General features: G+C 35.4%; 1 protein-coding gene across 1 annotated transcript; it reads left to right on the forward strand.

Moving 5' to 3' along the window:
• The first annotated feature begins 2,702 nt into the window (after positions 1-2,702).
• LOC115982069 (ubiquitin carboxyl-terminal hydrolase 12-like) lies at positions 2,703-26,916 on the forward strand. Its single transcript, XM_031104569.1, has 32 exons — positions 2,703-2,819; positions 3,202-3,271; positions 3,829-3,979; positions 4,074-4,231; positions 5,894-6,159; positions 6,251-6,469; positions 6,557-6,665; positions 6,750-6,865; positions 11,645-11,743; positions 11,897-12,006; positions 13,109-13,183; positions 16,574-16,652; positions 16,736-16,882; positions 17,426-17,506; positions 17,617-17,736; positions 20,122-20,244; positions 20,748-20,825; positions 20,918-21,006; positions 21,090-21,198; positions 22,751-22,819; positions 22,911-23,021; positions 23,692-23,747; positions 23,898-24,075; positions 24,154-24,255; positions 24,336-24,407; positions 24,662-24,727; positions 25,065-25,130; positions 25,303-25,389; positions 25,509-25,625; positions 25,827-25,901; positions 25,985-26,071; positions 26,307-26,916. Exons 1-32 carry the CDS (start codon positions 2,790-2,792, stop codon positions 26,346-26,348), a joined length of 3,357 nt encoding a protein of 1,118 aa, XP_030960429.1. The 5' UTR covers positions 2,703-2,789; the 3' UTR covers positions 26,349-26,916.
• Positions 26,917-27,832: the final 916 nt, after the last annotated feature.

A 27,832-nucleotide genomic window follows, 5' to 3' on the forward strand; every position in this document is an offset into this window, starting at 1 on the left:
CAACTCAGGGTCTGTTTGGATACCGCTTATTGTTGAAAATTGAAAATTGAAAACACTGTAGTAAAATAATTTGTAAATATGTGAATAGTATCGTGGGGCTCATTTTTAATGAAAGATTTGCTGAAAAAAGAGGTTTGTGGGTCATGTGAACAGTGCATGAGATCCACGTGCAAAACGCTAGATGCTTGCTACTATCCAAATGTTCACTTACTCTCATATATTTATTAATTGCACACTTTTCAAATACATATACAACTCACGAGTCATTTTCTTATATATCCTAAAACATCTTTGATAACAATTTGTTTCCTTCTCATCACTCCCTCAAGCTAGATTAGCCACCATCGTTTAATAGATGTTTAGACCAATCACTTATGCTTAGCAACCACTAAATGCTTAACGATCAAGACCTAGGATTGTAAATGAATTAAGTCGATCATAAATAGCTCAGGTTTGGTTATGTAAAAAACTTGTTAATGAGTCTTAGTTTTAGACTTGCTTAACAAACAAGTTGTACTCAAGCCAAAAAATTAAAAACAAATGTTCACGAATATGCTTGTGGAAAATAAAGCTCAATATAAATCAAGTCACGGTTATGCTCATTTATAAGTTTGGTAATAAGCTTGACATGAGTTTGACAAATAAACTCTTATTTTGTTGAGTCTTTACTTAATTGGGAACTTAGAGTTGTGACAACTTGTCAAACCCAATACTAAAGGCTTTAAGCTTAATATGGTAATAAGCTTGACGAGATCAGTATGTTGCTTTTGCTTACATGATTTTTTGAAATCTAAGCATTTAATGATGCACCTATGTTGGATTGTGAGCTAAAGAGCTTGATACCGAGCTCAACTTGACTAATGATTCAAGTTTAGCAAAGTTGAACTCAAGTTTTTTAGCTTGACCAAAATGATTAACGATCGAGCTCAGCTTGGCTAAACTTAAAGTTTGGGTATGTTTTCATTTTGGTCATTTACATTTCAAAATTTTAATTTTGGCCATTTAAATTTGATTTCGCCTTCATATTAATTATGCCATGGCTTAACTCATCATTAGCATGATATTGTCCACTCTAGGTTTACCCCTTATAGTTTTAAAACGTGTCACACCAATTGGAGTCCAAAGCCCTCCATACAGGGCGTAGAACCTCCTCTTATTAAGGCGATGTAGGACTTAATTATCCCTCACCTCAGTTAGGTCTCACAGCTTATGCCTTCTACCTTTGGCAATAATCTAACCATTAAGTGCCTTTTCATGCTTAGCTATTATCAGCTTTGAAATATTACGAAATACACTAATTTCATTGTTACAAAAGTAAAAACATATTATGGATGGCCATATTATTAATGGAATTATAAATGCCAAATTGAAAATAATCCCAGAAACCTTAAAGCTTCGTTCAGAAATTCATAAGGGAATGAAATGGAATAGAATAGAATGATCATAAGGGAATGGAAAAAAAATAGAATGTATTCAAGCAAGGAAAATAAATGGAATGAAATTAAGTAATTTTGTTTAGATATTTAAAAATAAAGGAATGGAAAGAAATGAAAATGAATGGAATGTAAGTAATATTGTTTGGGAGTAACATTGAGGGAAATGAATGGAATCATTTTATAACAATATTACTATTAGACCTCTATTTTAAAATAAATGGTTAAATATATAAATGTATTTTAGGATTTTTAGTAAAAAAATTCATTAAATCAAATTTCATACCCTTCAATTCCTCCCAATTTCCTAGAGAATGAAAATTTGAGGTTTTAAGAGAACGAATAGGAATGAGTGTTATTTCTTACCCATTTCATTCCCTCACACTTAAACTTCCAAATAAGGAAATAAATTTTCTATTCCCTCCATTTGAATTCCTAAAATAAGGGAAGGAAATAGTATTATAAAATTATTATTTTCATTCATTTACATTCACTCCTCCCAAATGAGAGCTAAGGCTAAAAACTAAAGTGTATTTTACTCTAACGCTGTGTTCGTTTCAATGAGAAACTTTAGTAAAGATAATTTTTCATATTTTCTGTATTTGATAGTATAAAAAAATATAAGTTGAATGAAAACTATCTTTGATTAACAAAAAAAGTATGACTTATTTTTAGAAATTATTTTTCATTAAACTTTTTTGAAAAATAAACTAAATAAAGGAAGTTAAAAAATTATTTTTAATTTATTTAAGGCTATTATGAAACGGAAAAAAAAGAAAATAATTTTATAAAAAATACTTTTTAAAAAATAATTTATTTTTTTAGAAAACATTTTCCTCCAAACAAACGTACCGTAAAACCGGTTTCTATGTGATTATTGATTAGGTTTAACTTTTTTGACTAAAAAAGATGAGACGAAGAGAGTCCTAAAAACTCTTTAGTAATTCCCCCAAAGTGCGCGTCCCGACGAGTTGATTTTTATTTCGTAGAGAGAGAGAGTAATCACAAAGCGTGACTCTACAACCCGCTGCCCTCTACGGTAATACGCTGTACAATTACCGTACGGAACCAATAGCATCGTCATCTCCAATTTCTTGTCTACCCAGTCTACCCGTATCCCAAGCTCCCAAATTACCGAAAATACCCCTACACAAATAAAAGACCAAGACCTTTCCTTCTTTCTTGGCTCCCTCTCATCGACCAGCTTCATCTGGTGTGATCTCTCTCTTCGCTTCGCACTCTTTCCCTCTTCTCTTCTCTTCCCCCTTTTCCCTTACTCTCTCTCTCTCTCTCTCGGGAAGGAATTCCGCTTTCCTTCGAAAGCCACAGCAGAAACCTCAATTCCCTTCTTCAATCATGACTGTCATGACTCCTGCTCCTATTGATGTATGTCCTTCTATTTCTCTCTCTCTATTTGTGTATATATATATGTGTGTGTTTTAATTAATTTTAGTTTAAATTGCTCTTACTTCAATGCCCTTAATCGTACGGTTCAATCTCACTGATCGTCTTAATTTTTTTTTTTCTCAATTCGAACACAGTTCGATACTTTGATTGAGCTTTTTTTTTTTTTGGTTTTGTTTGGGGTTGGGGTAATCTAGGGCTTTTTCGTTTCACTTCAGTTCAATTATGCTTATATGTCGCATTGATGCTTGGATTTTGGCCATTTTAGGGGTTTTTGGGTTAATTAATTAAGGGTTTAGTTTTTTTTTTTGGTGGATCTTAATACACTGATTTTTTTTTTTTTTTTGGTGTGCTCTGTTTACAGCAACAGGAGGATGAGGAGATGCTCGTGCCGCACTCCGATTTAGCTGAGAACAATCACCAACCAATGGATGGTGTGATTCTAGTCTTTCTTTTGATCTGTATATTTTCGGGTTTGATTCTTCAGTGCTGGTTGAACTGATTGAATTCGTTAAATGATAAGAAGATGTTGGAAAGTTAGTGAGAAGTAGTTGTTTAGGATTCTAGAATGCATTTTTGGAGTATCCTTATTGCTTTTGTGAGCAAATGTGAGCAATTTTTTGTTTTTTTTTTTTTCCCCCAATATCCCATGCAAGGGAAGTGTTTTTTTGATTTTTCTTGGACAGTTTGGTCAATGAGCTAGAGCTCATCTGGCACCTTCTCCTCCTCTTATAAGTGCTAGATGGAGGCTGAAATTGTGGGTTCTAGACCCTTTGGGTATGTGTGTGTGTAACTTACCACATAAAATAGCTTACTCTGTCGAGATGAATATGACTTGTTTGCCTTTTTTTTTGGGGCAGCCAAATGGAGTTCTGGTTTTAGTTTACGTTGTGGTCACAGTACATTATAGGTTTCGATTACTGCTGGTGTGCTAAGATATAAGCTATTTATCTATTTTATGTGTTTATGTTCTTTTTTTTCTAATCACTAGTTGTAGCACAAACTGAAACTGCTAGTACTGTGGAGAACCAGCCAGTGGAGGATCCTCCATCATCGAGGTTCACGTGGAGGATTGACAACTTTTCTAGGCTGAATGCGAAGAAGGTCTATTCAGAAGTATTTGTTGTTGGTGGTTTTAAATGGTATTGTTGGCTTCTTTTCATTGTTGAAATGTGTTGAACCTTCATTATGTGTGTATTTCCATCACTCATCTTATTGTTTGCTTTGCTTGGGCAGGCGTGTGCTTATTTTCCCAAAGGGAAACAATGTGGACCACTTGTCTATGTATTTGGATGTTGCCGATTCACAAAGTTTGCCTTATGGGTGGAGTAGATATGCACAGTTTAGCTTGGCCGTGGTTAATCAAATTCATCATAAGTACTCAGTCAGAAAAGGTAACCCCTTGTTTATATTATTCCTTGGGATTTTTTTCTTTTTTCTTTAAGAGGGAAGGGGGGGTGGGGGGGTGGGTGGGGAGGAGGCATAGGTAGCAGTTTTGATCATTTTATGGTTTTGGCAATGAGTTGTAATGATTCCAAAAATTCTCCCATGTTTGAAGGATTGAGTAAGATGCAAGAATTAGTTTGTTGGCAGTTGGGGCTAGCCTTGTTAGACTAATGTACCCTTGGCAATGTTAATCATAATTTGGGGAGTAGGGTCTGGTGTTGGCATGATTACTGGTGTGGGGATTAGCCATTGAAAGTAACTTTCCCGATTTTATTTGAGATTGCTATTTCTAGGGATGTGTCTGTGTAGATGTGTTGGTGAATCAAACTGTGGAGGAAGGGTGGAGTTGGGATATACCATTTCATCGTGGTTTTAATGATTGGGAGATGGAGTTGGTGGGGGGGGGGTCTTTTTCCACACTTTGGAGCCGCATAAACCTTCAAATGAGGATGGGATAGGATGAGGTGGGGGTTAAGGTCGAAGGGGGATTTTGACATATAGTCCTTTTATGGTGCTCTAAGGGATCTAGCTCTACTAGTTTTCCTTGGAAAAGTATTTGGGGTGTGAAGGCTCCACGGCGAGTGTCTTTTTTTATGTTTGGACGACTATGTGGGGGAAGATTCTCACAGGCGATTATTTGAGGCGAAGGGGCTTTACAATTGTGGATTGGTGCTGCCTCTGCCGGTGTAGTGAGGAGAGTGTTGATCACCTCCTGTTGCATTGTCGGGAGGTTTCTCTTTTATGGAGTTTTGCTTTTAGATCGTTTGGTGTGAGTTGGGTTTTACCCAAGAGGGTTAGTGACTTATTGGCATGATGGAGAAACTAGTTGGGAAAACATTCTCCCAATATTTGGAATTTGGTACTACATTGTGTGATGTGGATTATTTGGAGGGAGCATAATAATTGTATATTTGAAGATTTGGTGCTTACCAGTGATCAACTTCTAGCTTTATTTGCAGGAACCCTGCTTGATTGGTGATTTACTTCTAGGGATTCAATTCAACCGTTTTTAGATTCCCTTTCTTCTTGTACATAATTTTTTTATTTTATTTTCTGTTGCTTGTTCTTATTTTTTCAGGCTACTTCATATCTTTAATGAAGTAGTCTTCCCTAAATATATTATTTCGTACTCATCAAAAAAAAGAAAAAAAAGGGCAAGGAGCTTAAGGAGTGAGAGCCAATTTAAATGCGAAATAAGTAATGCTACAATTTTCTTTAGTAATCCATAATTGTTTTTGTTTACATTTACTTATTAAAAAAAATGTTTTTGTTTACATTAAATGAAAATAGCATGTTTGAACTTGCCTAACCTGCCAGCACATGCCCGTTTCTGTTTGTTTATTACAGCAATTGAGCATGTGTCTAGATACTTCTAAGCACGTCCTTAGCCGAATTATTAAACATATTTATGTTTCGACTCTTGCTTGTTCTCTGCAACTTGGTGATTTAGACCATGTGATTTGAAAACTCTAAGGTGATTGTGGGTTTAGACTGACGTTCAAATTTGATCTGGTCAATATGATTTCTTGTCCCATAACTGGATGTTGTCTTTGTTGTTTGGGTGTACCCATAATTATTGTTGTGACTCCCATCATATTCTCATTATGCAGACACACAGCATCAGTTCAATGCGCGAGAAAGTGATTGGGGCTTCACGTCCTTTATGCCTCTTGGCGAACTATACGATCCTAGTAGAGGTTATCTTGTCAATGATTCTGTCATAATTGAAGCTGAGGTTCTAGTTCGTAGGGTTGTGGATTATTGGACTTACGACTCAAAAAAGGAGACTGGTTATGTTGGACTTAAGAACCAAGGAGCAACATGTTACATGAACTCACTTCTCCAAACTCTATTCCATATTCCTTATTTTAGGAAGGTTAGTACTGATGCTTAATTTTTCCTGTAGCACTCGAAAATGTCCCCTTTGTGGTTACTTTAGAAGTTAACGTCCTGGGTTTATAATGCAGGCTGTGTACCATATGCCTACAACTGAAAATGATTTGCCATCAGCTAGCATTCCTTTGGCTCTGCAGAGCCTATTTTACAAGCTCCAGTACAGTGACAACAGTGTTGCAACAAAAGAGCTGACCAAGTCTTTTGGATGGGACACATATGATTCTTTTATGCAGCATGATGTGCAAGAACTTAATAGGGTTCTTTCTGAAAAACTTGAAGACAAAATGAAGGTAAAAATTTGACGGGATTTCTCTTCTTGAGTTTTTTTCAGATGTGAGACTTATTAAAAATCTAGGTTTTTGTTGATTTGTCAATAGGGAACTGTTGTAGAGGGAACAATACAGAAGTTATTTGAAGGGCATCATATGAACTACATTGAATGCATTAATGTGGATTACAAATCAACAAGAAAGGAATCATTTTATGGTAACGTTTTCTTCAAATTTGAATGAGGATTTTGTTGCTTCTCCTGTGCTGTATGGCATGAACTTCTTTATATGCGTATGGCAGATCTTCAGCTTGATGTCAAAGGTTGTCGGGATGTTTATGCCTCATTTGATAAATATGTGGAAGTCGAACGTCTTGAGGGTGATAATAAATATCACGCTGAACACTATGGATTGCAGGTTAGTTGCTACTTGCCAGTATGCATCTTTATACTGTAAATATCTTATTTAACCCTCAGTAGAATTCATGCCAAGATAGTAAATCTAATTAAAATTGTAGAGTTTGTTGAATGTCTTCAATGGTAATAGTGGGACATTTATTTGTCTGTTTATAATCTTTTAAAATTGTTGAAAGTGTTCAGTGTTTAGTCATGTTTAAAATTCTTCATTTATTTATTTGTATGTTTGCTAGCTTGGAATTATTTTATTGTGATCCTAAAAGTGCTATGGGAATGTATATATATATATATATATATTTTTGGTGTCGTATGAGAAACCAGAAACACTTACATTATTTGCAATCTAGTATTTTTCTTGGTTGAAATTTGTTTTACATCTGCGGTGTATCCACAGGTTTGTATTAACCATTAATATCTACTCATTTGCTAAAGTATGTAACATCGGCTTCCAAAATCTTAAAACCTTTCCTCCTCTATTACGTATATGGAGGGATTTCATATTCTCATGCATATATGGCAGGATTTGATATGTGCACACATACTGGCAACTACATTTTATGTAATTGCTTCTAGGAACAGAAGGCATGATCCCACCATATATGCGGCTTACTCTTTGTGCAATTGACATACTGCCATATATATAGTTCCATGTTCCATATTTGTGCTGCATGGCCACATGAGTTTTCTCGTTGAGGTCAATGATTGAGAGTGTGTCGACTCTCTGTGATTGTGTGCATAGCAACAGATGCGAGACTGCAAAAATAAGAGCTACTGTCTACTGGCAGATTTAATCGAATTGCAGGTGCATCTGGCATTGTTGTTATAAAACCCTGGAGGAATGATTCTCACTATGATAATCCTCGAAAGAGAAATATATGTATTGTAGAGTGGTGTTGCATGTGCAAGAACAGTGGGGAGTCTACAGACTATTTGCTCCTTCACTGTGATTATGCGTATAGTCTATGGTTGTTGGTGTTTTGTTTGTTCGGACTACATTGGATTATGGCTAAGAGGCAGTGGATTTGCTGGCTTGTTGGAAAGGGGGCTCAGGCCTGGTTTTGCTGATTTATGGGGGCAATTTTATTATGCATCATTTGACTATTTGGAGAGACTATTTGGGATTGAGTGTTCTCCTTCAGAGTTAAAACTGTTTTTGTTACGCTCCATGTATGATTGGATGATTGCTTTGAGTGGTCACTCATTTTCTACTTTGGAGGAATTTCTAGATATATGTAACTTTAGATGACATTTGTAGTATCCCTATTACACCTCTTGTGTGCATGGAGAGTATTACACTGCTTGTGTTCACAGAGAGTATGCTATTTTAAAATTTTCAATAAAAATCTTCAATACCTATCTGAAAAGAAATTTGTTAATCATGGTTTTGAATTTTGGCGGGGTTTTGGTTTGCTTATAGAAACTTATAATGGTATCTTGAAATATTGGCCGCAAATATTAAGAGTTAGATATCAGGTTGGAGGAATTGGTTCGGGAAGCATTCTTCATGTATTTGGAATTTAGTGCCCTTATGTTTGATTTGAATTATTTGGAGGGTGTAACAGACATACGTTTGAGGATTTGGAGAGTTCAGAGGACCCGCTTTTGGCCTTATTTGTCAGAAATTTGTTTGATTGGTATCGTACATGGGGATTCACATCTAGTGACTCCATTCCCATGTCTATAGTCCCTTTCTTATTATACTTAATTTTGTTTTCTTTTGGCTACTTTGTGCTTATTGCAGAAAGTATTCTTATTTTTTTTTATAATAAAATTATTCTTACTTTATATATATATATATATATGTATGTATGTATGTATGTATAACAAAAAGGGAAAGTATGTGAGGTTATAGGGTTTGATAGGTAAGTGGAAGGGCATGACTTGGGGTTGTAAGGAAGAAGGAAAAGAGAGAAATTTATGGTGTTCAGGGGTTATTCACTGTATGTACAGCAGCACAAAAAAAAAAGAAGAGAAGGAAAGAGAGAAGCCTTTATTATTCTAGTACATTGAGCATAAATAAATATACGAACTCATTTTTGCGTTGTGGAGTTTTGTATTTCGTTCCTTTGGGTTTCATTGGGTGCTACTGGAAATGTTCACTGACCTCTTGTTTGGTTGGTGAACTTGGTTCGCTAAGCATTCTTCAGATATTTGGAATTTGGTCCTCTTATGTTTGTTGTGGACTCTATGGCGGGAACTTAATCTTCAATGCATTTGATAGAGCTGTTTGTTAGATTGTTAGGGTGTGGAATCCCTAGGGCTACAATTTTTTGAGTTGTTTGCATGTTGTTCAATTGGTGTTGAGCATGGGGTTTTACTAATAGTAATTCCATTCCTGAGTTTTCAGTATCGTTATCCTTCTGTACATAATCTTCTATAATTCTTTAGACCTAACATGTACATGAAGTAATCTTGTTCCATATTTACTTATTGTACATACATATATATATATATATATATAGTCTATTTAGAGTAGTAAACTGAATAACTAATAAGGTAATAACTAATTAAATACTAACTTGAATTCAAAGAGCATAAAACATAATATACTTAGGATCTTTTAGAAATTTCTACACTAAACTAAACTACCACAATACCCTTAATTTGTAGGGGTTGCATAAATTACGTGTTGCTCCTAAAGACAAAATTGACCATAACTTATTAAATAAAATCTGTTTTAACTCTAGGACACATATAACTAGACTTTGGAACCACATGACTTTTAATTCAATTGGACTTCACATGTGGGCACCATAAAATAAGTCTTGGATAGGCGAATTTGTGAACCAGTAACAAATTAATTTTCCGTGGTTGCATCATAGGTGATTATATAAATCTATACGAAAAATCTGGGAGAAAGAACATTTATCATTTTTAAAGTATAGTGGTTGAGATATTGGTTTATTACCTGTGAAAGAAAGATATTGGTTTTATCAGTCCGAATCTCAAAACATGTTGGAAATAATCTTATGCTTCGTGGTCGTCCTTTGGTGAATTGTTGTTGCTTGTGTTGTTGCAATGCGGAATCTGTGGATCACCTATTACTTTTTTGCCCGATATCTCATTCTTTGTGGATGTCTATGCTTTGGTTGTTTGGGGTTGATTGGGTCATGCCAGGTTCTGATTAGGGGCTACATCTGTTTTTTTTGTTCCTTTTTCCTTTGTTCACTACCGTGAACTCTTTGTATTTCTCTTGCTATTCTCTTATTTATAATATTCTCTTCTTACTTATAAAAAAAAAAAAAAAAAAAATTTATCATGAAAAATCTCGGTCTCGCTAGGTTATTCCGAAATGACCTATGTTTTTGGTTTTTAAACTTGGATAGGAAGTTTGGAGTGAAATAGGAATTTTGGGGTGAAATGAAATTATCATGCTTGAGAGCGGGGTGGGGGTAACATCTTCCCTTGGTAGTACATATGGCGGGCGAAGGTTTCTTATTAGCTAATGGGTTGGCAACTTTCGTGAGGATCCTTTATTGTTGTTGCTATTATAAAGAACACAAATTCATGAATGACTAAGCTTGTAACCATTAATAATATAAAAAAATATAATAATCATGGTATATTTATGTTTTTTTTTTTTTGATAAGTAATGAGCTTCATTGAAAAAAGAAATAATACAAAGAGAAGGCACACAGACGAAGTGCTAGTGGTGGGATAGTGGACCATCTTCTAATTCATTTCTTCATGGCTAGGGAGCTTTGATCATCGTTGTTTGGGATTGGGTGGTTTATGCTATGACAGTTGAGAAGATATTGCCATGTTGAAAAGGGCTCTTTAGGAGCATTAGAGTAATGTGAGGTTGTGGATTCAACTGGCACCTCCTCTCTTTATAAATTTTGGGTGGAGTGAGATATCTTGGGTTCAAGACCCATTGGGTGCGTGTTCAACTTATTGTTTTATTTATGTTGTGTATTTGGAGATTAATAAATGATTGGACATTCAACAGTATCAGGGTTATTATGTTGGCATCATTGGCTAGGGAATCATACTTCAGATACTTGGAATTTGATTCCAAGTTGTTTAATGTGGATTGTGTGAATGGAATGAAATTGTCGTTCTTTTGAGGACACTGAGAAGACGTTGGTAGAGTTAAAAATATCTATGCCAGCGCAGTCTTTTTGATTGGTCTCGGTGCTCGGGATTCACGGATTTTTCCTCTCTTTTAGAGTTTGTCTTCTCTTAGAATAGCCTCTTGATTTCTTTTTCTTTGTTGTCTGTTTATGTTTTCCTGTGTTCATCATCATGAACACCTTTGTCTTTTTCCTTTTTTTTTTCATCAATAATATTACTCTTATTACCTATCAAAAAAAGAAAAGAAATTGAAGCTTCTACTTATGGGGCTGCTTTATGAGTGAAATCAGTGAATGGTGGCGTCTGAACTTTTCTCTCTCTCCTTTTTTAGACTTCTTTGATTTTCTAATTTTTTTATTTATTTAGCTTTGTTCTGCCATTTCCTACTCTTGGTGGTTTTCTTCTATACTGCCTGTGTACTCAGATTTTGCTCCTCTTTGTGCTTCTGTAATATATCCGACTACTTAGTCAAAAAGAAGAAAAAAAAGAACTGGTGGCTAGATGTGCAGCATAGTTGATTGTTTTGTGGTTTCAATGTATTATTCCATCTGCAGTGTAAAAATTTTGGCTATGGATTTAACTTCTATTTTCTAATTATTTGCTCCAGTTGTTTAGAATGTGTTCAAATGTAATCACATAAGAAATTTCTATTTTATGGGTTGATTTCTTAGATACTGTTATTCATAATATTGCATGATTCTTTCAGGATGCTAAGAAGGGGGTGTTGTTCATTGACTTCCCCCCGGTACTTCAACTTCAGTTAAAACGATTTGAATATGATTTTATGCGGGACACGATGGTGAAGGTCAGTAGTCAAATAATATTTTTTCTTTGTGTCCATTCACATATTATACATTAAAAATCATATATTATACATTTTTGCTCTAAACTCTGCTGTTTCGTGTTATAATTATTCAGTTTGACAGAAATGATTAGAATTCTTTTCCTTTTTGTGTAGATAAATGATCGTTATGAGTTCCCATTGGAACTTGACCTTGATCGGGAGAATGGCAAATATTTATCACCCGATGCTGATAGAAGTGTTCGTAATCTTTACACGCTTCACAGGTAATAATTTAAATTTGTTTTGCCATTTGCGATTTATCACTATCTGTTTAGTCTATGCATATAGCCAAGCTTTGTGGTGATATTTATTACACATGGTATTTAGAGTCGCAATGTTATTTGTAGACAAGACATGTGGATCTTTGTATTGTGTTAGATTAAAACATACTTTCCATACTTCATGGGGGAAGTGTTGCATCTTTAGATGCTCTGCTCTCATTTACGTGGTGGAATACTTTTCAGATGCGTAATAATTGCAGTGGACCAAGCCAAAGTACTATAAAATTACTGTGATCCATGAACGATCATGATATAGTCAGGCAGCAGTGTACACGGAGTATACATACATGCATGCATGTATGCATGCATATATATATATATATAACTTATCAAAGAATGGGGGATTTTTTTTATTTTTCTTATCTGGTTGGGTCTGCAGAACTTTGCTTGTGTTGCTTACTCCCATAATAGGATTAAAAAAAAAAAAATCTTATTAACGTGAGGTTTTTATGTGCTCTACTATATTTGTACACTTGTATGCTTAGGTAGATTGGTTTGAGAGTGCTACTTATTTTCTACATTTTGTTCCCTTTTTAAAGTCTGAAACATATGGGAACTCTCATTGTTATTGTAGGACAGAGTGAAGGGAAAAATTGTAAGAATGGATATACTGTTTAATTCCACCATAAATTTTGATAAATTACCCATTGTTCTTAAGAGCCTTGTAGCTCAACTAGCACCTCTTGGTGTTTGTTTTCAATGGAGATATCTAGAGTTCGAATCCTCCAACCCAATTGTAACTATCAAATTTGAAAAAAAAAAAAATGGAGCTGAACATGTGGAATTTTTAACTGTTTAAGTTGGAGGTAGAGTGGAGATAAGGTTCAAACTCATAATCACTTGCTTTGATATCATGATAAAGTACCGATTGTTTCCAAAGCTTAAACTGATAGGAAATGGTAATTTAGTCACTTAACAAATATTATAACAAATCTTATTCATTGACCCCATTTCTAAACCTGTTTGTGCTTTTCTTACTCGTACCATTAATTGTATTTTCTGTTCATGGTACCATTAGTATTTATTTATTTTGCTTTGTTTGCAGTGTTTTGGTACACAGTGGCGGGGTGCACGGAGGACATTATTATGCATTTATCAGGCCGACTCTTTCTGATCAGTGGTATGCATTTTTTTTAATAGATTTGTGGTGTCCATTCGTCACACATGCCACATCACTTTTTTGTGCTGTAAGCCTCAATGAAAACATGATGCAAGATTTGCTACATAAGCACAAATTTCATTACCAAGTTGTCAGTTGGAAGCAGCAAAGTATGAAGTTGTAAATATATAAATACACAACAGACACATGATCATTCATAAATTGATAGATACATGCACATATTTAGCCCATAATACATTCTGTAGACATTTACTAAAAAAATAAGTCACATCCTGGTAATGGCGTTGTATGTCTCAATAATTTAGTTTTTCAATCAATCCCTGAACCTTTTCCATTCCATCCTGTCTGTGGGCTTCAGTTGGGAGTACTGTTTTGTATTTGTGGCTGTTTACTTAACATGATTGTGGAGTAGTACTTTTTTGTTGTTGGGGGAAAGAAAAGCCTTGAGAAGTGGTCTGCCTCCTTGGCTGCACACTAGTCTCCAATGCATCTGTTTGCCTGAGTTCTTGCTATTATGTTGTCTGTAGAATCAATCTATTGAAGCTAAGAGATAAACTGTACGGTATATTTTGAGGTAAAGCCACGTTGTCTAATGTGTTTGGCAATGTCTACTGTTTTATTCCATTGCCTGGTTTTTGGTTTTAATCAATGCCATACCAAGTGGACTTTTGGTAAGTTCTAGGGGTTTATGTCAGGGAGATCCTCTTTATCTGCTCCTCGGTGTTAAAGTAATGGAAGCTCTTGGCAGATTGAAAGCTAAGGCATTGGAATTGAGGCATCGTTCGGGATTTTCTGTAAACAATTTGAATTGTGAGTTGTTGGGGATTTCCCACATACTTTTTGCAGATGATACAATTATTTCTTTGGGGCAGAATCTGATCACCTGCAGTATTTAAGGTGTCTTTTGTTATGTTTTGAAGCCATTTCAGGTTACCCAAATCTGAATTGGGACAGTTGGGGAAGTGAGGGATGTGGAGGAGTTGAAACTTTTCTTGGCTCTAAGGTGTCATCCCTCCAAGTAACATATTTGGGACTACCCCTACATGCATAATTCTAGTCAATAAATATTTGGAGTGGAGAGCAATGAGTCAGCTCAACTGGCACTTCCTTCTCCCATACTAATTGGCTGGAGGGTGAGTTCGTGAGCTGAAGACCCATTGAGTGTGTGTGTTACATACCAGTATTGGAAAGGATTAAAAAAAATTGGCTAGTTGCAAGAATTTTTTTTGGTCAAAGGGAGGACAACTAACTCTTACAAAGAAGAGCACTTTGTCCAGTTTTCCTGTGTACTATTTGTTGCCTTTTTCATTGCCAGCTGGTTTGGCAAATAGATTGGAAAAGATCCAACTTTATTTTATTTTATTTTTATGGGAGAGGAGCAAAAGTTCTATTCTGTGAATTGGAATGTAATCGGTAATCTTATTTCCTCAAGGGTGTGGGGGTAAGAAAGAAGATGTTTTTTAATTAAGCACTTCTCGTGACTTGGCTGTGGAGATATTTGGAGGAAACGGATAGTCTTTGGAGGAAGATAGTTGACTACAATTATGGAGAGTCTTTATGCTGGTGCTACTTTGCATTTAGCAGTTTTTTGAATATGCATCTTTCTTACCTATCAAAAAAATAATAAAAAATGGAGAGTCTTGGGGCAGGTGGTGATATGATAATTTCTAGAAATAGAGTCAGTTTGTGGAAGCATATATGAATAGGGTAAGTTTTTGAGATTTGTTCAGTTTATGGTAGGGGATGGGTCTAGAACTTTTGCATGATAATTGGTGCGGGGACAGGTTGCTTAAGGATGCTTATCCTGAATTTTACAACCTTGCAAGGGATAGGGATGCATTGGTGGCGGATTACTTCGAACAGATGAATGGTGGTATTCATTAGAATCTGATTTTATTATGTTCTTTACATGATTGTGAATTAAAGTCCTTGACTTCATTTTTGGAGATCCTATATGCTGTTCACATTAATGTCATGGAAGAGGATAGAATCATTTGGCTTCCTTTAACAAGAAGGGTTTTCCATGTTAAATCATATTACAAAGTTTTTAAGAAGGCAGTCAATCCTTCACTTGGTGAAGCATGTGGAAAGTTAATGTGCCATCCATTTAGATTATACTTTTTTTGCTCAACTATGCTTGGCAAAGTCAGTGTCGTATGTGTTCGATAAATGGGCAATCGGTTGAGCTTTGAAATATGATATTCCATGCGGTTGATATCAGATGGTGATGCCACAGATGATGGTTGATTTCTTAAGAGTGTTGGAAATCATGAAGGAATTACGACTCAGTAGGCCACTCCCCTTTGTTTGATGTGGTGTATTTGGAGAGAAAGGAAAGAGTGAACATTTGAGGGACAGGAGATGCACTAGATATTTTGAAGAATTCCTTCTTAAGGACTCTTCACAAATGGACCAAGGTCATGAATCTGGCTTCCCTAATAAAATTTTTGGATTTTTAGATATGCTGAATTTTTGTGCTTAACTTTTTTATACTTATTTTGGGTTCTCCCTTGTATGCAGCCTGTGTACGAGTGCTATTCCATATAAATTTTTCATTTTGTAATTCTTTAGGAGACTACCATTTTAGATTTCTCTTATCACTAAATTTTGTTAGTACTTATAAAAATGGTCTTTTCTCCTTCTTTTGTTGGTTTTGATGATCATGTTTGGTTGTAATTCTTGTGTATACCTTTAACTCAACAGTTCCACCTATTTTTTTCAACAATATAATTCAACTTAAACCAATTCGTGAAACTTCTTATCTAGATGGGAATCAAGAAAATTTGAATTTATTACTTTACAAAAAAAGCCACATGGTTCGCCTGTCCTGTGATAGGAAGCTTTATGATTCATTCTGGTTGTATGCCCTTCCTTTACTTTTCCTCCCCTGTATATTTGGGTGGTTGCAATATACTTGAGTTTTTTTGAGAATGAGATTTTTTTTTTTGGGTTTTTTTCTCCTCTTCATATATTATTATACATCAGTAGGAAATAATCTGTTTACGATTTTATTTATTTATTTATCTATGAGTCCTGTTATATCAGTTGAGATTACAAGTATTGAGAGTGCTCATTATTTTTAAATTTCTATTTAGTGCTTGGTGCCACTTTCATGATCGCTTCTATTCTGTAGTTTCTTTGCTGTGTTACATGAATCTCAGTGAATTTATGATATAAGCTTGATGGTGAAAGGGTCTACCATTAGTTTTGTGTCTCACTGTTCCAGTTTGAGGGTATGAGTATTGTGAGTTTATAATTTTATAGAGTTTTGATTGAACTTCATGCATCACATATAATCTTGGAGGGGGAGTGCTTGATATTGCTGGTGCTTGGTTGTGGTCAATTGTTTATTCATTCTATGGTTTATCATTAAGATATACTCATTTTCAGGTACAAATTTGATGATGAAAGGGTAACAAAAGAAGATGTGAAGAGAGCATTGGAGGAGCAGTATGGTGGTGAAGAAGAGGTATTGTTTTTGTCAGCACAATGTCTAATATTTGATTTTATAATAGTTACTCTGTTTATGATTTACCTGCCAAATTTTGACAGTTACCACAGACAAATCCTGGATTCAATAACACTCCTTTTAAATTTACCAAATATTCAAATGCATACATGCTGGTGTATATACGTGACAGTGACAAGGACAAGATAATCTGTAATGTGGATGAGAAGGACATTGCAGAACATCTTCGGGTAAGTTTCTGTTGTTGCAGTTCATTACGTTTGACAGTGAATTAAGCCTAGTTGTGAATGGTCTTTGGGCCAAAAATGGCATCTCTTTCCCTTGCACAAGGGGTGGGGTGAGCTCTTGGGTTCAGTCATGTAAGGTTGCATGAGTTATATTTGCCTATAAAAGGAAAATGAGCTGTGCCAACTCATGGTGGGATGCTTAAGCTTGTCTTGCAACGCTGACTGAATTAAGATGGGATCTTTACTCTCATGAAGGGTCTCAGACAAGCTTCTGACAGATTCTATTTAAAGAGGCTTAATGACTGTAGTCTGATGAGACCAATGATTTAGTGGTATTCTGCTCGAGCTTGTCATGTGAAATAAATGAAATCTGAAGTTAGATGGTGGTCTGCTTCTTTTTCCTGTGAAAAATTTGAAATGATCCTCTTAATGGGCTTTTAAGTGAACCTTGGTTACCATTAGAGTCCTATAAATCTTTCAAGTCTTCTTGTCCCAAACTGCTTTGTTTTGAAATCAGGCCTCATCACTTTCATTGGCTTGTTCCAGGAGAGGTTGAAGAAAGAACAAGAAGAAAAAGAGCATAAAAAGAAAGAAAAGGCTGAGGCACACCTTTATACTATTATAAAGGTTGGTGCTTTTATTTTTTGACTTGTTTTTAAGAAGAGTGCAAGCATTATTTTTTCCACATGGATAGTGGAGCATTATCAGCTTATGACTTACTTATAAGGTTTATGTAGGTTGCACGGGATGAAGATCTGGTAGAGCAGATTGGTAGGGATATATATTTTGATCTCGTGGATCATGACAAAGTCCGGAGCTTTCGTATTCAAAAGCAGATGCCGTTTAACCTTTTCAAGGTACAATGTGGAATCTGCTTGGTTTTTTCAATGAGCTTTTTTCCCTGCTTTTTGTGGCAAGTATTATGTTTTTCCCGTTTATATGAATTTCTTTAGTGGCTTCTTAGTTTGTTCTGAGTAGTATTGATTTTCTTTTTCCCTAACAAGTGAATCTGGGTGGTAATGATATTTTTTCCTCCATTTTTGTTAGTAACATTTTGAATTTCATGTGCTTAATATATACTGTAAACTGAGGTTGTCTTTTGGAGTTATTGGTGGAATGAAGGACCTTGTTTTTATTCATTTTCTTTGGGGAGAAAGGAGGGAGAGGGGGATGGGGATGGGGATTGATTACAAACGTGACACATTTCTGCAAGTCTCATTTGGTCACACTTATTCTTTTCTTTCATTCTGTCCAACTTGGGAGGAAGTAGATGGTGTGCCCCCAGGGAAACGGGATCCCTTCATCTCCGTTCCTCATCATTTTTCAAATCAAAGCAATGAAAGAATATCTTCTTTTCCTCCTTCCCTCTGTCAATTCAACCAACAGCTAAACTGTCATTACCTAAGAAATAGGTAGATGAAATCCAGGATAATTTTCTTGTGGGGATATATATATTTTAATCAATCTGTTCATATATTGGGCAGATTGAATATTTTCAAGTTCTTTCCCCTTGAAAGCTGAAGAACATAAACTTGCACAGGTGTGCATGTTTTGCATGCATGTGTTTGTGTGTTCAAAAAGCCAGGTAGTTTGGTGCTCATTTGTGGATTGTAAATTCCCTGGACTTGTTTCCAAGTCTACTGTACTTGAACTCTGTTTTCATGGTTTACTCCTTTATTTTGCTTACATACTCTCCACTTACTGTTTCCCATCAACCCTTATATTCTCTCCTAAGCATAATTAAGTACACCTGAAGCACACAGAGTGTGCTTTCTGCATACCAGTAAGCATTAAAAAGTGCACGTTTTGATATTTTAGTAAACTATGTAATTCAATTACAAATAATGGTTGGATCTAAACCCAGTTATAATTTACTGTTGATTTTTTAGACCAACTCTATTCTTGTGATCTAGTGCACTACATGAGTATGTTTTTCTTGATATATTTAAATTTGCAGGATAAATTTTGGAAAAAAAAAAACCTATTTGATAAGTTTCTTCTACCAAAACTTATAAGAGAGAAAAAAAAAAGATTTTGAAGAATAAGATACTAAAGTTCAAGCGACCACATCATCGTTTTTTGGGCAATTTTTTTGCTTTTTAGCTTTCTTGGACACCTATTTTTTTTGGGACAAAACAAGCCAAAAATGACAGGATACTCAAAACAAAATGTATATGAGAACAAAAGGAAAATGTCATTTGTACAAAAATGACCCGCCATTTAAACTGTTCTGTTTTTGTCTACTATCTATTTTATCTAAAGACTAACCAATGATTTATTTTTGCTATTAAGTACTGTACTGTAGGGTAGTATGCCTTTCTAGTAGATCGGAAGAACAAATCTGACTTGACATCCATTTAAAAAGTATACAACTTACTTAAATCAAGCACGATTGCCCTTCCAATATGTTTGGATGCGGGGAAAGATGACGGAAATGAAGATAGAGGAGAGAAAAAGGAGGGAAGAGTGTTTTTCCTTTGTTTGGTTGGGTGTAGAGGGAGGGGAGGGAAGGGAGATGGAGGGGTTCTCTCTCCCTCTGGGCCCACTATTTATTTTTTAGAATATTTTTAATTTCTGACTTTTGGATTGTAACATCTTGGAGAGAAGGGAAAAAATCCAGGAGCTTGTGTATACCCCTGTAGACTTGGCTTATTCTCCTATTTCTAATAAAATAATTCTCCTATTTTTAATAAAATCTATATCACTCATAGAAGTTTATATTTCTTTTTTTGTACCCTGTTTTGGTTATAGAGTGGGGTCCTGGATGAAAAGTTTGGATATGGTTGTAATTTTTAGCATTTTTGCTTAAAGTGGCCACCCTCAAGAATGGAATCTGCATTATATTTTACCCTTAATTTGATGGGCCAGTCATTCAAAAAATAATTATATTTTACACTTAATTTTCAAGCGGTACTGTGTATGAGTATGTCAGTGATTCAAAGTGGCAAGCATTGAGAGAGTGATCTTTATAATGTTGATGAGCTTTAAGGTTATCAGGAGAGAGTCATCCCTACTGATGTGGAGAGTGGTAGTAAAATAACACACTTGAATAGAGAGAATAAATTGGTGTGATTGCCAAATGAAAATATTGTGACTGTTATTGTAAGTGCCTGCTGATTGTTTTTTTGTGGCTTTCTAATGATGATGTATTTGTTCTATATATCATGACTATGTATTTTCATTTCCAGTTTTTTGCAATTCTTTTGCAGTTTTTTGTTGACTTACAAATTTGGTGCATGCAGGAGGAGGTTGCTAAGGATTTTGGAATACCAGTTCAATTTCAGCGTTTTTGGTTGTGGGCAAAGCGTCAAAACCATACATATCGCCCGAACCGGCCATTAACGCCTATAGAGGAAACTCAATCTGTAAATATCTTTTGCTTTCTGATGTTTCTCTATGTGCTCAGATTTGTTTGGCATTTTTGTGCGACAGGCTGTGATATGACATTTCTCTTTATTTAATTGACCATATTTTGTTATCTTAGATCTAGCATTTGATTTATTTGTATTTTTATGATCCTTTGTGTTCATTATCGTTAGCACAAGGTTTTGTTATAATAGTGCATTCTTACTGATTAAAAAAAGAAAAGAAAAGAAGATCATATCTTGTTCTACACACTCGTCTTGTCTTCACACATTTTTTTTCTCTGATGCTTTTACATTTTCTTGACAATGAAAAAGGACCTGTATCTTTTAGTTTTAGCTATACCTTTGTCTTCATGTTGTTTTCTGTGCAAAACTTATGGATTTTAGTTGGTGACTAACATCCTCAAGTTCCTTTTCTTTGGAAATATGTATGGTTGTTTGTTTAAGTTGGCTGATGTGAAGATATTAATTGCTAAATCTCGTATTTCTTCACTGTATCATAGGTTGGACACCTGCGGGAGGTGTCAAATAAGGTTCACAATGCAGAACTTAAGTTGTTCTTGGAAGTAGAGCATGGCCTGGTAATGTTGTCTTCCAGTGTAGGCTTCATAGTTGTTCCAATGTAACATTCTGTACAAGAGAGTTCACTCATTGTCTGCGTCATTTTGTTTAGGATTTACGCCCTATTGCTCCACCTGATAAGACAAAGGATGATATTTTGCTTTTCTTCAAGCTATATGATCCTGAGAAAGAAGAACTCCGGTAAATAATAGTTTCTTTAATTCTGCATTTTTTACAGTGTGTTTGCCTCAACTTGGCTTAGGTTTTTCCCCCCATGATTTCAGTTATGTTGGGAGGCTTTTTGTGAAGAGTACTGGTAAGCCATTAGAAATCTTAACAAAATTAAATGAAATGGCTGGCTATACTCCCGACGAAGAGATTGAACTTTATGAGGTATGTTTTCCATATTTTTTTAAAAATTAGTAATTGGGTGATTTCATTGGCTTGTTCTGAATCTGCACTCTATTCTAGTATGCGAGAAGAATAAAACCAGAGGTTTAGTACCTATCTAAAAAAAACTTGAGGTTACCATGTTATGGGTTTGGGCATGCTGATCAGGTCAGACTTAGTAACCTAGAAATTGGATTATTGTGATTAAGAGCAGTTGAGCATCCAATTCGCAGATATGAAATCTTGAAGTTTAAATTGTTGATGCTCTCATAGAAAAGAAAAAGAATCTATTGTCTTCTATTCTTTTTTTCTTTTTTTTGATACATAAGACAAATGCTTTTCCAAGGAAAAGAGGTGAAGAAAATGCTCTCAAATCGCTATAGAAAGAACGGATATTAAAGTCTCCATTCATCTTCAACTTACACCGAACACGATCCACATTCTCATTAAAAGGAATGTGAGATTCAATCAGATGAATGAAAGCCGCCACCAACTCCATCTCCCAATCATTAAAACATCGTTGGAACCTCACATCCCAACACTGCCCTCTCCCTACACTCTGCTCACCAACAAATCCTCCACAGATGCCTCCCTATTTCTAGCAATCTCCTATAACATTGGGAACACCACTTTTAGAGGTTCTTCTCCACACCAATGATCATGCCAAAAGGCCCAAAACTGAACTTTATTCCCCCAATCCACCTCAAACCGAATATTCTCACTAAAATTTTCCCACCCCTTCCTCCTACTCCTCCATAGACCACAACCATGCGAGCCCCTTCCCAACTTCAAACTCCAACCACCCCACTCCTTCCCAAATTCCCATGCTAGTACCTGTCTCCATAACCTTGTCTCCTCCACCCCAAACCTTCACAACCATTTCCCAATAAAGCTTTGTTTAATGAAGTGAGTTTCCTGATCCCTAACCCACCACAAGCAATTGGAGAACACACCTTATCCCACCCTACAAGATGAAACTGCTTATTCCCCATACCATCCCACAGGAAATCTTTCTGCAACTTTTCAATTTTATTCGCCATACTAGTGGGGATAGTAAACAAGGATAAGTAATAAGTGGGCAAGCTTGAAAGTGTACTTCTAAGAAGAGTTAATTGACCCCCCTAGAAAGATACAACTTCTTCCAGCCAGCCAAATGACATTAAAACTTCAAAATGGGATTCCAAATAGATGTCGACTTGGAAGAAGCACCCAAAGGCTTACCAAGATAAGACATTGGCAGTCCCCCTACCTTGCAGCCCAAAATAGCAGCTAAATATCTACATTATCAACCTCCTCTACATTATCTACATTTGGTAAAGGACTAATTGTTAACATGTGCTTGTGCCTATTATGCACATGCTCACGTTAGTCAATATGCAACATAGGCAAAGCTGTACTATCAGGTATTCAGGTCTGCTTTCATTTGATTGACAATCAATCTGCCTTGTCATCAGTTCTGTGTTGGTTGTGTCAAGATCTGATTTTAGTTGGGACCTTGATTTATCTTGTGTCTTATATTCTGTGGATGTTATCTTACTCATTCTTTGATTTTCAGGAAATTAAGTTTGATCCTCATGTCATGTGTGAATCCGTTGACAAGAAGTGCACGTTTCGAGGCAGCCAGGTATTGCCATAAATTTTATATATATATATATGGTCAATTTAATAGTGTTTTTTTGTTTGTATTTTGACTGATTTGTGGTGTTTGCATGCAGCTTGAAGATGGAGACATCATTTGCTTTCAAAAATCTTCTCCAGTTGAAGGTGGTGAGCAGTTACGCTATCCAGATGTTCCCTCATTTATGGATTATGTTCACAATCGCCAAGTATGCTCCCCTCCAACTTTTTATAAATGTTTTGTTTGATAATTGTTAAAATGTGTAGTAGTTTAATGCAGGAGCTGTCTGGTCTCTATATTATTACCTTTTTGTTTGTGTCATCGAAGTCTTGATAATTATAGTAACAAAAAGAATCTGGATAGCTTTATAAAAAAAAATTTATAGTACTGAGAAAAAAAGGAGGGGGGGGGGTTTATAATTGTTTCATTTGTTAGGAAATACGTGATGAATTGCATGCCTTGGACATTTGCCCAAGGTTTGAAGCCACTCCTTTCACTTTTTGTGGAGTGACTGACATCGACTTGGTGCATGTTCTTTGAGCCTCACCTCTTTGTGGAAGCCCCAGATGCTCAAGTCCTTTTCTATAAACACTGTAGCATCCACTGCTGTCTAATCTCGTAGTCTTACATGTTTGACTGCATGACTCAGCATTTTAAACTATCTTCTATTGATAATTCGTGTCTGGAGGTTTATGATTGAGGCACTGCTGATATTCAATGCTTCCTATCAAGAATGATAATTTACAAAAACATTATTTTTGCAATTTACTTATTATAGTTAATATAATTTTTAATTATACCCCTCCTTGCTTCACTCTTATCAACATGGTAAAGCAGCATCTGACATTGCTAATCATGCATTGTTTGATATATTTTAGGTTGTTCATTTTCGAGCTCTGGATAAACCCAAGGAGGATGATTTCTGTCTAGAGCTGTAAGTGAGTTAATTGGTTTAAGTAGAAATCTTTTTATTTGTATTATCTTACTGTGAGTTTTTTTTTGCACTAACTAGTGTATTTATGAGCTAAAAGCTTGTTATTGATTGCAATGTTATCTTCTACATTTGTTCAATACAAATTTGAAGGTCAAAACTTCATACTTATGACGACGTTGTAGAAAGAGTAGCGCAGCAACTTGGTTTGGATGATCCATCCAAAATCAGGCTTACCCCTCATAACTGTTACTCTCAACAACCCAAACCTCACCCTATCAAGTACCGGGGGGTAGAGCATTTGTCTGATATGCTAGTCCACTACAATCAGGTAATAGTTGCTTGGCCCTGAGTAGTGCATACTGCTACAATGGAAAAGAGCTAACCCTCTTTTTGCGTCTTGTGACAGACTTCGGATACATTGTACTATGAAGTATTGGACATCCCTCTACCAGAATTACAAGGTTTGAAAACTCTGAAAGTAGCATTTCATCATGCTACTAAAGAAGAAGTGAGTATACCGATCAAATTCTTACAAACTGAAAATTTATAGTTTATTCATGCTAAAACATTTGGTCCACTTCTGTCCAGGTTGTGGTTCATACTATAAGACTGCCAAAACAGAGCACAGTTGGAGATGTAATTAATGATCTTAAAACAAAGGTAAATTTGGACCTGTTCATTTTTACTAACGCTTGCAATTTTTTTTTTTTTTTTGTTGATGATAATTTGATAGTTGGGGGAGGGGAATTTGATCCCTGGGCTTCTCAATTGGAAACACTAAGAAGTGCCACTTGAGCTACAAGGCTCTTGGCGAACACTTGCATTAGTTATTATTGGCTCCTCAGTGGCTTTCTGCATGAAGTGTTCATTTTTCTTCTTTTTTTTGGTACTTAGTTTGATGCATTCTGAAACAGGTCGAGTTGTCTCATCCTAATGCAGAACTTCGGCTGCTTGAAGTTTTCTATCACAAGATCTACAAGGTTTGAGCCTCGTGTTTGCTTGCTGTTCTGCTCTTACTATTATTCTTATGAACTATGAATTTTCATATAAAGAGAGAATTTTATGAATATTTACCTGGGATGTTTTTGGAACTGCGTTTTCACCCAAAGTATAATGGTTTTGTCAGATCTAATAAGCTTTGTCCATTAAGTGAGCTGGTTGGGAAAAAGTATTTATTTAATTTGAGGCCTCCATTGATAACTATTTCCTGTAGCCGTTGCCACTTTTTTGAGCTATCAGATAACTTGTACATGTAACCACATTTATTGGTTCTCATCGATTTATAAACCCTTTGATCCTGCCATCACATATATGCAGGTTTTTCCTCCTAGCGAAAAGATTGAGAACATAAATGATCAATACTGGACATTACGGGCAGAAGAGGTTGCTCTCTCTCTCTCTCTCTCCATTAAATATACTTGCATCAGATGGTTGAAATGACACAACAAGAGAGTACTGATTGGGATGTAATATTATTTCTACATTCTGACTTGTTGACTGTTTGTTTATATGTGTGTTCATAATGATGGATTCCCCTTGTTTTCAAATGTTTTAGATCCCAGAAGAAGAGAAAAATCTTGGTCCTCATGATCGCCTAATACATGTGTACCATTTCACAAAAGATACAGCTCAGAACCAAATGGTAAAGAGTTCTGCAAATAATTTATTTGGGGTCATAATTCCATATTTTAATATTTTTTTAATGTATTTTATGATCAAAACTATTTGCTGAGGATGTTATATTTTTTCTGTTCTATACAGCAAATTCAGAACTTTGGGGAACCGTTTTTCTTGGTCATACATGAGGGTGAGACTTTGGCTGAAATTAAAGAGCGAATACAGAAGAAATTACAGATTCCAGATGAGGAATTTGCCAAGGTATATCTTACTTCCTACATTTATGCCATGTTTTACTCATATTTGTGCAATTGCGCTCAGTAACTTGGTTAGGTAGATATGTTAATAATCAGTCATGTATCAAAATTGTACTTATTTTTTCTACTAAATATGTTGCATTAAATCAATATTTTTGTAATCATTTAATCAATCCTAACATCCCTCTGTTTTTCATTTGGCCAGTGGAAGTTTGCATTTCTTTCTCTAGGTCGTCCAGAGTACCTTCAGGACTCTGACATTGTGTCCAATCGTTTTCAGGTTTGTTTGTAGAAATATCTTACTGTTTTCTATCAGATAGTTTTCACATTTGTTTAATTGTTTTCTTGTTGACATGCCCATAGAGAAGAGATGTTTATGGTGCTTGGGAGCAGTATCTTGGATTGGAGCACTCTGACAATGCTCCTAAAAGAGCTTATACGTCTAGTCAGGTAAACTGTGCTCTTCCCAAGAAAATATAGTAAATATAAGTTTTAGATTTTAATGACGTGTCTAGACTGAGAAATTGGGAGACATGCTGAATGTGTCTCCAAGATATGTTTCGATTTTTGTGCGCTGTTTACATGATGTATTGTTTTCTGAATCTGCTAGTTGAGTATTTGAGTAAACACTGTATATGCCGGAATCTGTTGATTCTAATTTGTCATTTTCATTACATTTTTGCAGAACCGTCACACATTTGAGAAGCCTGTAAAAATTTACAACTAGGAAATAGTAGGAGAAAGTTCCTTCTTGCATTGGGATGACAACCCTCTACACATTCAGGCTGAAAAAATGGAAAAGCAGTGAAGGCAGCTCTGTTTAGGCATCAAGTGAAGTTAGCATCGAGGGTGGTGTCTGTGGGGTTTTGTTGTTGATTTTAATGTAATTCTTTTTCCTAGTTTGATGGGGAGGACTTTTTCCCAGAGTCATTATGTATCTTCTACTCTCAACCACAGCCCCTTTGAGCTTCTAGTACTTCCGATTTTTGGTGGAGGTTCTTCTTTGGGTGACAGGTCAGTGGCCTTCATCATGAATTCTATGTAACTGAACGGTACATATACAAGATTTTTGAACTAGTGAATGTATACAGGGTATAGTTGGGTGACACTCATTCGTTCTTTCTTGCTTCCTGATTTTGTTCGTTCGGTTTAGATGTGTGTAGCAAATTTGGGGGTCTATGATGGTTAACCAGTCGCAGTTTCTGAGTTTAGGTCTGAGCTGGTGCACTTTGAATTGTTATCAGAAGGGATCCATAATATTTAAAGAAGCAAATATGAAATTTTTTTCTTCTCTCTCTCTCTTGGAAGTATAGAGTTATACGAGTGCTTTTCCTGCACTTTTGTTTAATAGATAAAATAAAATATTATTTTTAACACTCCTGGCTTCCCATTCGTTTTGCATTTTAAATCAGCCAGGTTATGCGATTATTATATGGTATAATCAACGTTTTGTGATGGTTCCAGTGCTTCATGCGTTTTGCAACCCAGCCGAGATGGGGGATTGAATGTTGAATAGGGATTCTTCCTGGCAAAGAAAAGCATATTTGCACTGAGATCGAAAAGGAAATTATTTTTTAGTTGAGATGTTTACCTAGGGACATCTCCACTTCTAGAGTCACTAATGTTGGGGTGCAATCGGGTCAATTCGGACTGATTTAGGCTTGTCGGTTGTAATTCAAATTCTAGCTTATTAATATTTTAAAAAAATATTATATTTACAACATTTTTATAGCAAATTATAAGGGGTAAGTTGTTATTAGTGGACAAAAAAATAATTTTATTGGTGGGTTTAAATTAAAACCAATAACAATTTACCACTTCTGATTTGTCATGAAAATATTTTGGATGTAATACATTTCAAATTTAAAATCTTGAGACTAGTTAATTCTCAAGACTTGTAGTTAAAAAAAAAAAAATCAGTCTTGATTTTATCTTTTAGTGAATTGGACTTAACACTCCAATTTTGTAAAGTCAGGTGTTTTAGGCGGAGGTGATATATATAGAAAAAAACTTAAATAGTCTTGGATACCTAAGAATTGCCCATATATATATATATATCATTCTGGAGCAATCTAGAGGGTAAGACCTCTTACACACACTATATAAACATTTTGTTTTTAATTAAATACGTGACTTGTTAAAATCAGATGAGTGTGTGTAAAGCGTGTGGTTTTACGAAATTTATTGTAAAAGAAGTTGTATCCATATCAT

Source organism: Quercus lobata, chromosome 1 (assembly GCF_001633185.2).
Source record: "Quercus lobata isolate SW786 chromosome 1, ValleyOak3.0 Primary Assembly, whole genome shotgun sequence".
Classification (NCBI taxonomy): Eukaryota; Viridiplantae; Streptophyta; class Magnoliopsida; order Fagales; family Fagaceae; genus Quercus; species Quercus lobata.

Bases quoted from the DNA above. Each gene is read 5' to 3' on its own strand.
- LOC115982069 (XM_031104569.1), top strand. From the start codon at position 2,790: ATGACTGTCATGACTCCTGCTCCTATTGAT. The intron at 17,737-20,121 runs GTACAATGTGGA...TGGTGCATGCAG, and splicing joins TGCCGTTTAACCTTTTCAAG to GAGGAGGTTGCTAAGGATTT. The intron at 21,199-22,750 runs GTATGTTTTCCA...TTTGATTTTCAG, and splicing joins AAGAGATTGAACTTTATGAG to GAAATTAAGTTTGATCCTCA.